General features: G+C 45.8%; 1 protein-coding gene across 1 annotated transcript; it reads left to right on the top strand.

Moving 5' to 3' along the window:
* The first annotated feature begins 1,794 nt into the window (after window positions 1-1,794).
* On the top strand, window positions 1,795-14,659 carry LOC8023820 (carboxypeptidase Q). The gene is made up of 4 exons (XM_029973862.3): window positions 1,795-2,384; window positions 5,329-5,581; window positions 6,783-6,886; window positions 14,022-14,659. The coding sequence occupies exons 1-4, from the start codon at window positions 1,869-1,871 to the stop codon at window positions 14,589-14,591; spliced, it is 1,443 nt and encodes a 480-aa protein (XP_029829722.3). The 5' UTR covers window positions 1,795-1,868; the 3' UTR covers window positions 14,592-14,659.
* The last annotated feature ends 1,633 nt before the right edge of the window (window positions 14,660-16,292 follow it).

The following is a 16,292-nucleotide window of genomic DNA, read 5'->3' as shown; positions in this document are numbered from 1 at the left end:
TAATATCAAGAGTTTTCATCGGACGGCCAACAATGAAAGAAACAGTGAGCATTGAATGACAACGCGCTATCAAGGCACACACCGAGATCTTTCATTACAGTCACGCGTTCGATTGGAGTGCCTCCCAAAGAGTAAGTAAAATGCATAACAGTTTGTGGTCTGCTCAAAGAAAGAGCATTAGATGAATTATAAAGCTTGGACTTGGGTTTGGGCTAGTTGGTTGCACATAGCTACACAGAATAAACCCATGATTAGAAAGTGAAAGGAAAACAACGAGTTACATTGAGATCAGGAGAAACAATGAAATGGGCGCAGACTAACAACTGTTTATTCTTTCCTTATTTTCTCATTTTTCCTTGCATGAAGTTTCCCATGCGTGAGTTTGAAAAAAAAAAAAAAAAAAGAAACCGAAAATCTGAGAAATAATGAGAAATCTGAGAAACCACTAAATGATTTTTGCAGTCACTTGGAGAGCTTGGAAAGCGCGGTGGTGCGTTCAAGTATAGTCTGGAGGTGGGAAAAGGCGCGGATTTTCTGTCTTTCCGTCTTCACGTTTCCGCAACTTCGTTGTTGTGCTCCCGAGTGAGAACTTGAGCGCACCGCGCACCGGGCCACTTCACACACACGTTCCAAGTGTTTCTAAAAATGTTCGTGAAGTAGTGGTTTTCGATGAAGCTCAGAAAAATTTCGAGTTGGAACTATATTGTTTCCTTTTCGTTCGTTAAAATGTTCATTAACAACTTCTAGGTAATTATTTGTCTCATCGTCACGACTAGAGACCCCTATACATCTAAGAAAAAGGGTGTATTATTACACCCTTTGTCTCGTATAATACACCCCAAAACTTTGTCCCGTAAATACCCCCCCCCCCAAAAAAAAAAAAAAGAATGTATTCTTACACCCTCTGTCCCGTATAATACACCCCAAAACTTCAGTTCGACGTACAACGCACTGACATCGATCTGACGGTACCACCTTTCACGACAGGCTTGATAGTCGTGTGGTACAACTTATTAAAATAGCTAATGTACGTGTTACTAAGAAAAAAAAAAAACGGTTTACTTCAAAACCTCAGTGTCTCCTTTCTGTGGTGTTTGATACGTACTTTAACTGTTTAAGAAGTTATATCGCACCGTTATCAAGGCCCTCGTAAAATTTGGGGCCGTCTGTTCTACTATAGTACGCTGTATGTCGAACTGAAGCTTTGGGGTGCATTATATGGGACAAAGGCTGTAAGGTGACACTCCTTTTTTAGAGTGTATTAAGTCTCCCTGGCCGTACAATTCACCTGCACAAACCATATAAGTGTAGCTTTCACAAAATTTTTAAAACGAATCTGTAGAAAAAAGAAATCCTGTAGAAAAGGTGACAGATCGCTCAGTGAAATTGAACTGAATCGTGTAGGTATTCCCCAAAAAAAAGCGTCCACGAACCCTCCACAAGATATTCGAGCAGCCCCTGTAACACGACACTTGCGAGGATACGTAATGTACCCGAGCATGCAGCGAATGAAAGAGGATATTCCTCCAGAGCGTTAGAAAAGAAGAAAAACAGCATTGCTCGTAGCATTTTCTTGCCAGACACTTGCTTGCACAAGTCTCGTATCGTAGCTGCCAGAAGAATTATCAGCCGAAAGCCGATCCTGCGCTCTCACCTGTCGTAGCTCCCTCCGACTCAGCTCAAAGCAAGCAGAGATAGGCAAGTAGTTCGAGTCAACAAAGTTGCCCGCTAGCATTACCACAGCCCCCCCCCCCCCCCCCCCCCTCCTCCACCCCCGCAAGGCCGAAGTCGGGGCTCCCTTGTCGAGTGCCTGCTTGCATTACCAGAGCCCCCCCGCTAAGACCGGAGTTGCTTTCTTGTCCTTCGCCATGAACGCTCTGCAAGGCCTCTCGCTGCTCGTTGGAGTGCTGCTGATACGCCAGGCTGCTGCGTCCTCGGGCCCGGACCACCTTCCCTACTCCTGGTGCAACAACAGCACCCAGCTATCGGACAAACTTGTCGCGGAGATACATGGTTACGGCCCGGTGGTCGCTGCCATCATCGAACGAGTGATGCAGGGGCCGGAACAGAATCAGACCTACGAGGAACTGGCCAACTTTGTGGACAGGTTCGGTGCCAGGATGGCGGGATCCAGGAACCTGGAGAACGCCATCGATTACATGGTGGCGTTGCTTGGAAGGAGAGGACTGGACGCCGTATACACGGAGGACGCCGAAGTACCCCACTGGGTTAGGGGCAATGAGTCGGCATGGTTGCTCAAGCCCCGGCTCCAGAGGCTCAGCATCCTGGGACTCGGAGGCAGCGTCGGAACGCCGCCGGAAGGCATCATGGCTCCCGTCCTGGTCGTCAAGTCCTTCGACGAGCTTAGGGCCAAAGCCCGTCAGGTGTGGTCTTTCACTCTTTGCCATGAGGTGGTCTTTCCCACTTCGTTTCGAAAAAGTCTGCTTTAGCTTCGGGCCAAAGCCCATTAGGTGGTCTTTCCCTCTTTGTCTCAAAAGAAGTCTGCTTTAGCTGGAAAAGCTTTCAGCCTTTCCACTCTGCTGAAGAAGGAAGACCAGCGGAGCTGTACAGTGGAAAGTAATGGCCGGCCGCGAGTCGGCAAGCCAGAGTGGAAAGGCTGCCGCCATCTATGAGCGACGTCGGCAAACAGATACGTGGCTTGCCGCCGTCGCTCATACATGGCGGTACGTGTCCAGAGTTCGGTGTCTTCACTTCTTTGCGGGGAGATATATATACGAGCCTGGGGAAACTAGCCCTTACCAGCTCCGCTGTAAAAAAGTAGACGCCATACTGGGTCTTCTCTATGGGGTTTACTACGGTTGATCGAATGCCACTTCATCGAAGCACGTTTTAGAGAACGGGCACGTTTCATCGAAGCACGGTTTAGAGAAAGCAGAGCCTGAGTTTAGAGAAACGTCGTTTATCGAAAAGGGGACGCTTTTAAAAAAAAAGGCTTTCCTACTTCTCGCGTGTATCACTGGTGCGCGTGTTAATCCAGGCCCCCCGCTGCGCTCCGCCGCTTCGCGGCGGCAGTCTGCGGCGGCTCATTACAAGAATGTTAACTCACCTGACTTCACGGCGGCCGAATTCGGTAAATGGAGGCTCATCGCCATTTTCTACAAACTGGGTTCTCTATAAAGGCATTCGATAAAGTGGGGTCGGTAAAACGGCGTTCGCTAAAACGAGCTTCTCTACACCGCATACCTCCGTTCGCTATGCGGAGAGCAAATCATCTGGTGGCGGTGACGTCAGAACGACGCCGAGCTCGGATTGGCTGATTGAAAAAAAAAAAAAAAAATAGTGGGTAGACGTCAATGCTCGATGCCTTGAAGTCCACCCACTATTTTTTTTTTTTTCAATCAGCCAATGAGAATTCGGCGTCGTTCTGACGTCACCGCCACTAATGCACTAGAAAGTAGATAAACAAAAGTCTTGGAATATCCCGTTTGCGGGTTGCTCAACGGGAAGAATTAATTTATATACAATGCTCTTTTCTCTGACCTAAAAAAGCCAGAATATGGGATTAAACTCGCTGAAATTACCGTATTACTTTACTGCACATTTGGAAGAAATAAAGACCCAACGGAGCGGAGGAAAAACGGTGGGATTTCGACAAACATCGTCTGCGACATATCACTCGCTTCATCCCAAAGTATTAGCCCTAGAACCTCAATGATCTAGTAAGACAGCATTTAAACTCACGTTCGATATTTATACCGTTTTTTTTTTTTTTTTAAATGCCAAAAGCACGAATTCGCGAACTTTGATGACCAAAAGTTTTGATTTTCTGCCGTGTGTGGAGGTTTTAGAGTATCGTATTGAGAATTGTGCGAGTTAGAAGAAATGTAATTACCTTCCAACCGATCTGAAGTGTATGTTTCTGTAATATTATGCTTTTGAAGCCTCGATCCCATGGTCAGCACGCGTTTTTCTGAGCCCAATTTTATTTTAACGCGAAAGCAAGTTCACTGTCTCATGGAGCAGAGCCGGCGTTGTATGTAACCGCGAAAAACGGCAGAGAAATTCCCTCCGCGGAACGGCTATGAAAATGGCCGCGCCGGATTGACTGCGGCCGTTCTGCTTTGGCCGTGCTACAACCGTACCTAATTTTTTTTCTTCAAAAATTTTAGAATTGTTTCGTCAAACATAATACTAAAAGTGGTTTATTGTTAACGGCCGAAGTTTAAAAAAAAAAAGAAAAAAAATTCAAAAACGCCTTGCGCACGAAAAATGGAATTTGTTTTTTCTACTACCTTTTTTACGACCATATAATTTGAACGAGTACCGCGTAAAAAACATGTGATGAGCTTACGACAAAATTTAAGTGCATTATTTTAGTGTGTGTTGACATTAAATCATAAATTCAAAACAATGAAAAAGAATTCAAATATTTTTTTTGCCATCGCTTTTATGATGTTTATAAACTCACCACAGAGTTGGTTATTCTTAAAAAGGAGAGTTTGAGATTACCGGACCTCTAAAGATATGCTGGCAAATAGTACTTCCGACGGCAGGATTGGGACGGTTGTCCTCTGTGTCACGTTTTAAAGTAGCCAACACTGAGGGTGATATCATGCATAGGAATCCGATCAATTCTGAATTCACGAGCCCGTAGGCTATACACTCGGGGCTCAATCATATGGTGGTCTAGACCACCACAGTTCTCTCTTATCGTAAGTGCGAGCGCAGTGTTTGATTGCGATATGTAGTATGACCCTTTATTTTTACGTGTGATATCATTTTCGAAATTAGTTTTTCTTTTCCACGATGGTAATTTTTTAGATGCGCATTGATGTTATGGTACTCCGAGCTAAAGTGTTTAGCAACGTGTTTTTTTTTTTTTAATTTAGATTATCCGTTTTGTGGTCATCGAATCTCTCCTTCATGGAATGTTTTGTTTCCCCCCACATTTTGAATATTTCAGAGCTTGCAGTTAATAATATACTATACCACGTCAGGAGTTTTGCTGTCTATTCGTTGCATAATATTAATGAAGAAAAAGCTGTCTCGCAGCTCCAAATACGATCAGCAGTGCAAAACGAAAGAACTAAGCTCGCAATGACTCTTCTAAGAGGAGTCGTTGCGAATGAAGGGGGCGCCTTCAGAAAAACAGGGAGGGCTGTACACCCCCCTAGCGGGTGTGTAGGGAAATCAATGGCCGAAGGACCATTGCCAGCCATTGGCCAATGATTGGCCAAATCTGTGCTGCTTAGGGAGGGAAACGAGGTGAGAAAGGAAGCTCTGAACCATGAGAAGAGCCACATAGATGGCAGATGCGTGAGCATTAAGTCGCCGTGGTCCAAGCGTGAGGGTTTGTGGCATGCACAGGCCAGGGGCAAGATCGTGGTGTTCAACGAGGACTACACCAGCTACTCAAGCACGGTAGCGTACCGCGAGGACGGGGCGTCGGCAGCCCGTCAGGCGGGTGCCGTGGCCGCCCTGGTTCGCTCGGTGACCCCGTTCTCCATCGGGAGTCCCCACACGGGTTGGATGACGTACGGGGAAAACAACGCCGCGAGGATTCCGTCGGCCTGCATCACCGTCGAAGACGCCGAGTTCCTGGAGAGGCTGCAGCAGAGAGGCGAGTCCCGAATTGAGCTTCCGTGCACTCTCAGAAAAAAAGGGTGTATTCTTACACCCTTTGTCCCACATAATACACCCCATAACTTCAGTTTGACGTACAGCGCACTGACGTCGATCTGACGGTATTGCCTTTCACGAGAGGCTTGATAGCCGTATGCTACAACTTATTAAAATAGCTAGTGTACGTGTTACTGACTACAAAAAAAAAAATAATTGGGGTTTTCTTGGCCCTGCTGCAAAGCCTCCGAGTTTTCTTTCTGTGGTCTTTGATACATATTTTAGCTATTTATTAAGTTATATCGCCACCTTAATCAATCCCCTCGAAAAATATATGTCCGTCTGCTTCACTATAGTGCGCTGTACGTCGAATTGAAGTTTTAGGGTGCATTATATGGGACAAAAGGGTGTAAAGTGACACCCTTCTTTTTAGTGTGTGGTTCCGGCACCTCAGTCCGTAGAATAACCGCAATGAGATCTCTGTTTTACATAGCGCTCGCATGAGTACACGGGGATAGGATCTCGAAGAGGCTGCAGGGGGCGTCGTAATTGCTTTAGGCGCGAAACACATGTACGACGAAACCGTCCGATCCGACGTCCGACCGCGCAATACGACGGTCGGAGGCGAGGGTTTTCAACGCTCTCCGATGCTACGAAAACCCTCGCCCCTCGCCCCCCCCCCCCCCCCCCCCCCCCCCCCCAAGGTCATTCCGGCAGTCCGCACGTCGGATCGGAAGGTTTCGTCGTACATGTGTTTCCCGCTTTACGCTCCGTGTTACTTTTCACTTGCGCGAAGTAACTCGTAGTTTTAGAGCGCAGTTCTTAGGCGCCCGTTTCCGGCTTGGCGTCGGCGTGGCCGTCGGCGTAACCGCGCGGTGCATTATGGGATACGTCCCACAATGAACCACGGTGACGCGCGCGTTGCGTTATGGGACGTTTCCCATAATGCACCGCGCTGGAGGGAGGAGGAGGGGGAGGAGGGAGGAGAACTGGAGGAGTAGATGAGGAGGGAGTAGGAGAGGGTACGGATGAGGGGCATTCCGTCTCCTCCGTACCCTCCCCTTCTCTTCCTCCTCAAGAGCTGCGCTCTAATTCGGCATTACAGGGAGTTGTAGAAACGTTTTTCATTTTTCACTCACGCGCTTCTCATCATCGGGAGATGGCCGAGATGGCTGATTAATCATGCATCTTCTTCATCGCAGGGGTAGAGATGAAGATTCAGTTGGTCATGGATGCGAAGAACCTGCCCCACACGACGTCTCGCAATACCGTCGCCGAACTGCGGGGTTCGACTGTTCCAGACGAGGTAGGTACTGATGGTCCCGTTTCTTGCAGTATAGTTAGTCCAGGTCTACTGTGGGGCCATGCATCTGGGGGCAGCCAATAGAAATGAAATGTTGCTCTTATCCACTTCTACACTTCTACAACCCCGTTTGTGATTGGTGTGCAAGAAACTCGAGTGTGTTCTTGATAGAAAAAAAAGGAAACAATAACATAAACTGGGCTGGTTTATCAGTGCGATGCTGCACAAGCCAATTGACAAACTAATGAAATGTTGTATTTAGGCGCTTCAGTGTACCCCACATCTGCTTGAAGTGTACTTCTGATAGGCGAGCTTTTCAATACTTTGGTAGTTTAAGTCCAACTACGGAAGTATTGCAGTTAAAAGGTACTTAGAGTATAACACAACAGTATTTACGATTTTCAGGTATTTTAAGAGTAATCTGCACATATTTTTGATCGCTCCATTTTTATTAGGGTTGGAGTATATTTTGCATGAACGAAATAAATATTTCAAGAAATCTATGTAAAAGGTATTTTGTGCCTACTAATTTAGTATTTACATATTTCAGAACGCATGAAGGGAACTTCAAATGTAGGAATTTAAAAAAAAAAAAATTTTTAGAAGTATATTTTAGTACTAAGTAAAAGAAAAGTTTATATTTTCGGTCTATTTTTCGTGTACTTACAATTATAAACTGTATTTCAAATACACTCGAATTAGAATGAGGTATATTTCAAACGTATTAGTTTTCGCTAAGGGCCGGCATAGACGTCTCGAAGCGATTAATGAGATTGGGCTTTTCACATTCTCTTTTGGTCTTAGAGCTGGATCAATCACAATCCTTTTCCCGTCGTGGGAGGACTCCACAAAAGACCCAATCTCCTTTGCCCATGTAAACACAGCTGACCTCGGATGTTTTATTTAGGTGATAGCTTGCTTCGCTGTTTTTGTCGAGGATGTAATAAGGGAATTGCGCTCAATGATCCGCAAAAACACGTACAGTGCGGAAATATGAGGCTCATAGGAGAAGACAGCGTACAGGCAACTCAACCAAAATAAGGCCATTACAACACCCCGGCGCTCAAGACTTCACACTGTATTGGTGACCTATTAGCCCCAAGAGCGAACTCAAGCGTCGCTGCGGTCGCCGCGCCCTGATTAGGTGAGGTGTACCGTGACGTCAGCGGGAGGACTCCGCTCCGCGATCTCTCATCGGCTCGCTTCCCAGCACCGGTTTCCTGGTTTGGCGTTGTGTGCCGCAAGCTCTTCGAGGAGCTGGACCTCGTTTACCCGGTGTACAAGACGTTAAGTAAGGCCGATATTGACGTGCTTCCGTACATTTCATAAGCCTGCTTGTCCCTTTTACCTTTAAATATGGGTTACAATTCCCGAAAGCTATCGGCGGAGGCAATTCCGCCGATGAACCTCTCCGTCCGTCCACACGACCCAAGGCAATCTTGCGAGTGGTCGGTGAAGCGGTGGCGCAGGTGTTTCAGACGCTGAAATTCTGTTCCTTGCACGTTCATGATTTAGGACGATATTACATTCCGCTTTCAAGGTATCTGAAGTGGTATTTATATCATGGGCTTTTGGGTGGTCAGCTAATTAGCTCGCGACCCCGACTTTGCGCTGCCACTCTGCATGCGCTGGTTCGCAGATGTTTTAAAGGCCCTGCGTCTGATGATCTTTGAACTGCTCATGAAACAGGGTTGTTTTATATAAATATAGCTTCTTCGTGAATTAATTATATAGTTTATACACGTATGCAGGCATATTTCTTAGAAGAAGCAACACTACTGGAAATTAGTTTGTATGGTAGCAGCAAAAACGGCCGAATCGGCCCCAGTTGCCTGCATGATATGTGTTGAACTACCCAAAATATGCACAGCAATAGTGCCGTAATTTGGAATGTTTATACTTTTTTCTGACATTCTTTATTCGAGCCTTGGGTATCCGGAATATACACCGTTTAGTCTGAATTGCCATTTCCAATTAAAAGAGACACTGCTGTAGGTCCCCAAAAGCTTCCTCAGTCTCCGAACTCCCTACAGCTGGAGTCTGACAACAGAGGAAAACAGGAGTAAAAGCAAACGTTCGAACGTCTATCCAGTGGTAGATAGATGCAGTACTAGTAGCAGAAAATGTGGAACCCGTGAAGCGCGACAGTCTCCGTGAGAAAAGCTTCCGGTATTTTAGCTTCAGGACAATTCGATTGAGTAAAATAACAATTTTAGGGCTTAAGGGACTAATAACGAGGTAGACACCTTCGCTTACGTTTGTTATAAATTACGTGAGGGTTGATATAAACAAGTTCACAGATACCACCCGTGTAGTCCATTGAAATACTATCCGAATCCAGCAATGGATCAAATGCGAGCAATGTATATGATAAATGTTCCTTGTTTGTTTACTTTGTCCCTGCACTTGGGCTGTCTCACTTGTGATTCTCTCCCCATGGCCAAGACTGTATTTAGCATGCTGCTCGAGCAGCATGCAGCTTTTCTGCTTCGGCGATCTTGATTAAAAACAGAGATACAAAAAAAAATAGTATACGTAACCTGTCAATTCATTCAGACCATCAGCAGCATTTACTGTGCGAGATGTAAATCTCTAGTGATGCTCCTGCAATTGTGGCCATATTTCTTTATTTTCATATATCAGCTGCGATTTATGCGTTGCCTGCCCTGTCAGCCATGCTTAAAATGTTGGTTGAAGTTTCGCCTGTAGCTACAGGCCATACCTCAATAAAGGCACATATAAAAATTTACACTTCCTACGAAAAACACGCAAAAAAAAAATTAATAGAAACGAGCGCGCCGACAGCTAGCGTCGTCACAGCCTCCACAGGGCGAGCGGGGCGAGTCGGGGAAAAATTCTCTCCTCGCCGTGACGTCACCCCGGTTCGTCGTAAGGGGGCGCCACGCGAACTAATCGGGGCTAATAGGGGATGCCACTATCGGGCAAATATGGCGGTCTAACCCTTACAAAAATATGTAGCTAAATTCTTTTGAATTTCTTTTAAAAAATGTTTGGAATCGTATTAAAATTTTTAGAAACTTTTTTAGGTTTTTTAAAGATTATTTTGACAACTTGCTTAACTCCTAGTTAAAATTGCCACTTAATTTTTTTTAGAATTCTGTCTTATATACATTTTGTCTAACCCTTTTTGACGGAACCGCAGATTAACATTAAAAAAAGACACTCGAAGTTTTTTTTTTAACATATATATTTTGGATTTTGTTAGGATATAGTGTCCTGTGGTACATACACATCACACAAATACACATTAGGAAAGAACGCAAACCCAAACACCAGAATCACAGTTCTGTTAACTGCGCCAGAGCCTTCTATGTATAGCATACATATTGAAGGTAATCATTTGGCCGGTGACCACCTCTGCACTTATTAAGGTTCCAAGTGTCCGATCTCCTTGTAGGGAGTCTGTCAACGGGAAAACAGTGTTTCGAAGTTCGTGGACTCTATCCCTCACTAAATGGCATTGGTGCAGCAAATAATAATTCGGCGCAGTTGCTAAAACAACGTCCACAAAAACAGCTCATAGAAGAAATGTAATCACTTTTCAGCCTTTACGGGCGAGAAAGAGAGGGGGAGGGGGGTTAGGTTAAAGCGTTTCAGCGGTCCGGCCGGACGTAACGCTAGGCACAGCGAACTTTTACGTTACGTAACTTTAATTTTATTTTTTGTTACGTCGGACGTGTTATCAGAATGTTTTATTAAATAGAAACAGGAAAGGGAATGAAAGAGCTCAGTTGCCTTTGTCCTCTGATTAAAAAAAAAAGTATCCTAAATTAAAAGAAAAAAAGTGCAAAGCAACCTACTATCGTTTTTAGAACTCTTACGAATATGTCAGCAAGAAAACATCCGTAGAAAATGTCTTTTCTCTTTCAATATTTTCAAAAAAATTTTCAAATTAAAAAAATGCCTTTAATGTTTCTAATAAAATAACAACAAAATTTTTTTTGCACTTTTTATGAAATAATATAAAACAACAATGTCAATAAGTTATCTGTATTATTTATTTTTCAGAAAATAATCTACAAAGCAACGTCATTACAACTTCTTTTTTAATTTTTTATGAGTCTACAAGAAAAAAACCTTATTTTTTTCCTTTAGAATTTTTTACGAAATAACCTACAGAAAAACGTCATTAAAACTTCTTTTATATTTTTTTTATAAATAAGTCTACAAAAAAGTTCCTTACTTTTTCTAATGAAAACAAAGTGCGTTTATAAAGGAATTCAGTAAGACCCCGGAAAGCCAGTAAGAAGTCTAAAACAATTAAAAAGAATGTTGAGACCCGTTTTCGTAAGGGGTATAGACCATGTCCAAGTCCGTCGCATGGGTACGCTTTCGCGCGTCGAGCTGCGCTGCGCTGCGCCGAGCCGCGTTCAACTTGACGTTGGAGTGTATAGACAGCCCGTTCGCAGACAGCGTCAGCGAGCGTGAACGAGCGCGTGCGCTCTTTGGCGTTACGACGGAGTAGAAACAGGGCTTTTATGGTTCGGCTCTTGTCGTCATTGCATGGATCGGACACGGACCTCTACCCGAACGCCTCTCGAGCTGTCCATTATCACGAGTCCCAAATCGAGTGGGCACGCAATGCTCGGGTCCAATCCATGAGCCGCATTCAAATATCGTCAGTGGAGGGGGTATTGCGATCCCCCAGTTACGTCATCAAGTTTCGCGAAGAAGAGATGAAATGAAAACGCTCAATTTTTCCTTCAAATTACACCGCAACAAATTTGTTGTGGCTTGAAGGACCTTCAAGACAAGCGCTCACTTCCTCCTCCTGACGCAAAGCAGAGTTGTCGGGCTGCGAACAGTCCGTGGTTTGATTCCCGGTGAGCCGCTTGGTTAATCTCGCTCGCTGCAATAAGGGATAATTATGATTACGTAGGATTAAGTGTGATGAAGAATGCCTTCTAAATGCTTCAGTATGCCTGATATGGGCTGCGCTTTATGTTGCCCTATAGCATGCGTGTAGTGCTCTTTCGTCACACCCCAGCCCTATTCGCAAGAAATTCAGCCCATAAACACATCCCTAAGTAGAGGCTCCATGAGTTAAGGGAAAGATGAATATTTTTGAAGGAATATCGGCACAGGTGTCGACCGGTTGTGCGGAACTGCCTTTGTCATACGAACCCCCTTTTTTATAAACAATCAAGCGCCTTACATCTTAACTCTTTTTAAAGAAGACATTTGCGGTGGAAATTTAGGACACCGACCATTTCGAAGTCTTCAGCAGCGTCTATCCACGGGTCCTCTAACAAAGGTCCATATGGTTCAACGTCGTCCGGATACTGCGTTCGTTCTGCTAAAGGGGAAAGAGGTGGGCGGAGCTTCCACTTTTTTTTGACCTGTTACCGACTATTGTTTCAAAGAAGGGGTTTCGACTATCGCTATACTTCGTTTCAGCTTCCGTCCGAGCGCAGCCAAAGGCTGAGGGACGGTTCGCAACTCTGAGAACAGCATTCCTACGCAGCACAAAGTAGTCCGCAAAAGTAATTTTTTTTTTAAATAACTGTTTTGTGCGTAAACATTGCACAATATTCTAGATGTGTACTGATAAGAATGATTTGCAACTAAAGGAATTAAATATCTGAAGTTTGTTTTTATTATTATACGTAAATGCATATGGTTCGGTGAAAACATGTACGTCCGCTGGCAACACGGCTGCAGCACTCGGTTTCTCCGAGTGATTTCGTTCCCGAAATGGTCGAATCATCTGCTTCGCTGCTTTCCACACCGAGTCGCTTCAAAACGTCCTTTCGCAAAGGCACGTTTGGGCGTCAGGCGTAGAGGTCGTGATGGAATGTCTACTTTCAAATTCGGCAGGAGACTCCGGCCGCGTCGTACCGCAAATGCGTTGTAAACAAGAAAAACGTCCGACCGACTACAATTCAATGATACGCGGCGAAATCAGGACACCCCTTCACCTGCCGATCACATTCAACGCCGAGAAGTTGGTGGAAAGGACCTTGCCTCAAGCCCTGATATATCCAAACAATAGAACTAAACATCAGCGGCCGGGTCATCGGGCACCTTGCACTGTGTACTTACATCTCGAAACTATATGCCGAAGAGGTGGAAAGCTCGGCCAGAGACGCCAGCGGCCAGCCTACGTACTGACATCCCCTGTGACTAAATTTCAGAACGTGAAAAGGCACTTTTTAAACCTGTAGCAGACGATACCCTTGATACACCCGTAGCAGACGAAAGACTCGGCGAGCGCTAGCGGCGCGGACGACCAGCGGCGCAGCGGAGCGATACAAAAGTGCAGGCGAGATCGCGTGACCTATTGCGGGCCTGTGATTGGCTCCGGCCACACGTAGCTTTGGCTGCGCTCGGACGGAAGCTGAAACGATGTATAGTGTGGTCACGGACTGAAAATGCGCGCCAGAAGAACATTTACAAAGAACGAACATCGCCTAGAGGAAATGGTATTCCCGTAGAAGACACAGGTGTATGTAATTTTATTGACAATAATAAGTGGACGAAATTTCTTCGACACTGTGCAGAGGCCTAATCAGCGATCCGCTCAAAACAAACAAGAGAACGTTTTGTCTAATCGGGACTGGCATCTTGCAATGCTGCCAACCTTAGGGACTTTCCCCTAGATCTAAAGATTTCCGTTATCGTTTAGGGGCAAAGGGAACTTTGTTCAAATCTAGGGATTGTTTTGATGGGTTTCAGAGGGCTTTAGAGACACGTTCCTTCCCTTTCTTTTCCTCGTGCTGGCCGAGTGCAGCGGGAAAAAGGCTTCTTTGCATATTGTCGGGGCCGGAGATAATCTCCGCTGGTAACAACAGCGATTTTGGGGGCTAAGAAGGCCAAAGTATCAAAGTTAAATAATTTTAAAAAGATTATAACGACGCAAATTTAACCTTTAAATGGCCACCCAACTACAGGAATCTATGCTTAAGCTACTCCGTAACGATAATCTCAATATTAACGCAAATTAACACACTTTCTGAATATCTAGGGAAATCTAGGTAATTTGCCGATCAAATTTGGGGAAGAAACGATTGCGGAGGTTGGCAACACCGCCTTCTGCGCCCAACGGGCTTTTCTGAAGGCCACAGGGTGGGGAGTGTGTGGCGGACGTGGTTTGGCTGCAGCGTCGCCCGGGGCGCAGGTGGTCCTGGTGAGCGGTCACCTGGACTCGTGGGACGTCGGCCAGGGCGCCATGGACGACGGCGGAGGCGCCTTCATCGCGTGGCGGGCCCTGGCCGTGCTCCGCTCTCTGGGCCTCCGGCCGAGGAGGACGCTGCGCTGCGTTCTCTGGACGGGCGAGGAAGAGGGCATCTGGGGCGGACGGGCCTACTACAAGCGCCACCAGAGCGAGGCTCCCAACATGAACGTGGTCATGGAGTCGGACATGGGCACCTTCAAACCCCTGGGCCTGATGCTGGCCAGCGCCAACCCGACGGCGCGCTGCATGGCCGAGCACGTGCTGGGGCTGATGGCTGCCCTGAATGCCACCAGGCTCAGGCTGGGCGATGACGGCCCGGACACCAAGCAGTGGGTGGAGCGCGGGGTGCCCGGGGCCACGCTGGACACGGCCAACGAGAAGTACTTCTACTTCCACCACACGGACGGAGACACCATGACGGTCGAGGACCCGGTCAACCTGGACCTGTGTACAGCCTTTTGGGCGGCCGTTGCGTTCGTGTTCGCCGACCTGAGCGAGCGCCTGCCACGATGATGTCCCTTGACCCTCTTCGCTTCAGGGTTATCGGCAACATTAACTTGCCATCAAAATAAAGTACACGGCAGTTCACTTGAAAATGTTGCCACACTGACTTCTTTGAAAAAGCTTTTCTTTCGGCAACAATTCTGCTGTTTTAAACCAAAATTAAAAAAAAAAAACGAACACTAGAGAGAAGACAAACACGGGCTCTAACGCACGACTATATTTGAAGGAAGAAGATAGAATATATATATATAATATATATATATATATATATATATATATATATATATAACTGAGAAGAAAAAAACCCTTAGTGAAAAACAGCAACAACGGACGATTTAATCTTCGACGTTTCGGCCGGAGTCCGGCCTTCGTCAGTCTTCCTGACGAAGGCCGGACTCCGGCCGAAACGTCGAAGATTAAATCGTCCGTTGTTGCTGTTTTTCACTAAGGGTCTTTTTCTTCTCAGTTTTATACCCACGCCTTCGGCCTCCCGCCACCATGCCCGTTATATATATATATATATATATATATATATATATATATATATATATATATATATATTTTTTTTTTTTTTTTTTACAGATTTCTTTAAAAACACCTTTCAGCCTTTCCACTCTGGTGATGAAGGAAGACCAGTGGAGCTGCACAATGGTAAGTAATGGCCGGCCGTAAGTCGGCAAGCCAGAGTGGAAAGGCTGTCGCCATCTATGAGCGACGGCGGCAACCAGATACCTGACTTGCCGCCGTCACTCATAAATGGCGGTAGGTGACCAGAGTTCGGTGTCTTCATTTTTGTTTTCGGGGAACACGGTCATGGGGAAACTAGCCCTTAACAGCTCCGCTGTATAAAGTCATGAAAGCTACACTTACGCGGTTTGTGCGAGTGAGTTGTGCGGCCAGGGGGACATTAGTGTGTGGCTAATTCTTGCGATAAGTCGGATAATTAAGTAAAATTTGTTAATTAACTTTTTAATTAGTGAAAAGAGTCTCATGGTTGTAATTGGAAATTTGCTAAGCGTCGTCCGAAACCCCTAAATCAGCAATTTTTAGAAAGACTTTGAGCGCGTGAGAAGCGCGTTGTTCGTTGAAAATGCCGAAGGAAGGAGCTCGAATTGATATCACTGAGATGACATCGCTAGATAATTAGAATGCGAATGCAGTCATAAGCTGTGTTTGCGTCTTAAATGGTTTAGGACATTACAATTAAACAGACCTGTATATTATTCTTGAAATGGAATGCTCGCACGCTAATTACTATATGCACTAAGTTCCGCGATTTTTAGAGCCCTACTAATTGCAACATTCAATTTACGAATGTCGATCGTTTTCGTCTGACGACCAGGCAACACCGTTCTAGTCACACCATGGCGCCCATAAACCCGTTGATCATCAAATGCAGTTGAATTCTATCAGTCTAGGGACGTCTAGGGACTCACGCAAATTCTTGCTATCGTCTCCTTGTCCTTTGACCATTCAAATTGCACGCCCGTGCGAGATCGTCGCGGACCACGCCGAGTTCGTCCGTGACGATCTCGTGGTCGCCGCAGGTCGGGAACGGGTCAAAGTCAAACTGGGCAGCTTCCAACACGTGTGGTACAACTAGTGTGCCTCAATGTCCTTCTGTTTAGGGTGATGCCACCCTTTGTAGTACCCGATGCCGACAGCACGCGCTCACGGGTAAAATACAAAGAAATCGACGAAAACAAAATG

The sequence above is a fragment of the Ixodes scapularis genome, unplaced genomic scaffold (genome assembly GCF_016920785.2).
Source record: "Ixodes scapularis isolate PalLabHiFi unplaced genomic scaffold, ASM1692078v2 PGA_scaffold9__187_contigs__length_104089568, whole genome shotgun sequence".
Taxonomy (NCBI): Eukaryota; Metazoa; Arthropoda; class Arachnida; order Ixodida; family Ixodidae; genus Ixodes; species Ixodes scapularis.
The sequence above is the reverse complement of the archived record's forward strand: the minus strand, read 5'-3'. Positions and strand labels throughout refer to the sequence as shown.

What these genes read in the sequence shown, in the direction of transcription:
- LOC8023820 (XM_029973862.3), top strand. Translation starts at nt 1,869, where the DNA reads ATGAACGCTCTGCAAGGCCTCTCGCTGCTCGTTGGAGTGCTGCTGATA. An exon ending in TTAGGGCCAAAGCCCGTCAG is followed by an intron (nt 2,385 to 5,328) that starts GTGTGGTCTTTC and finishes TGGCATGCACAG; the next exon opens with GCCAGGGGCAAGATCGTGGT. An exon ending in GGAGAGGCTGCAGCAGAGAG is followed by an intron (nt 5,582 to 6,782) that starts GCGAGTCCCGAA and finishes TCTTCATCGCAG; the next exon opens with GGGTAGAGATGAAGATTCAG.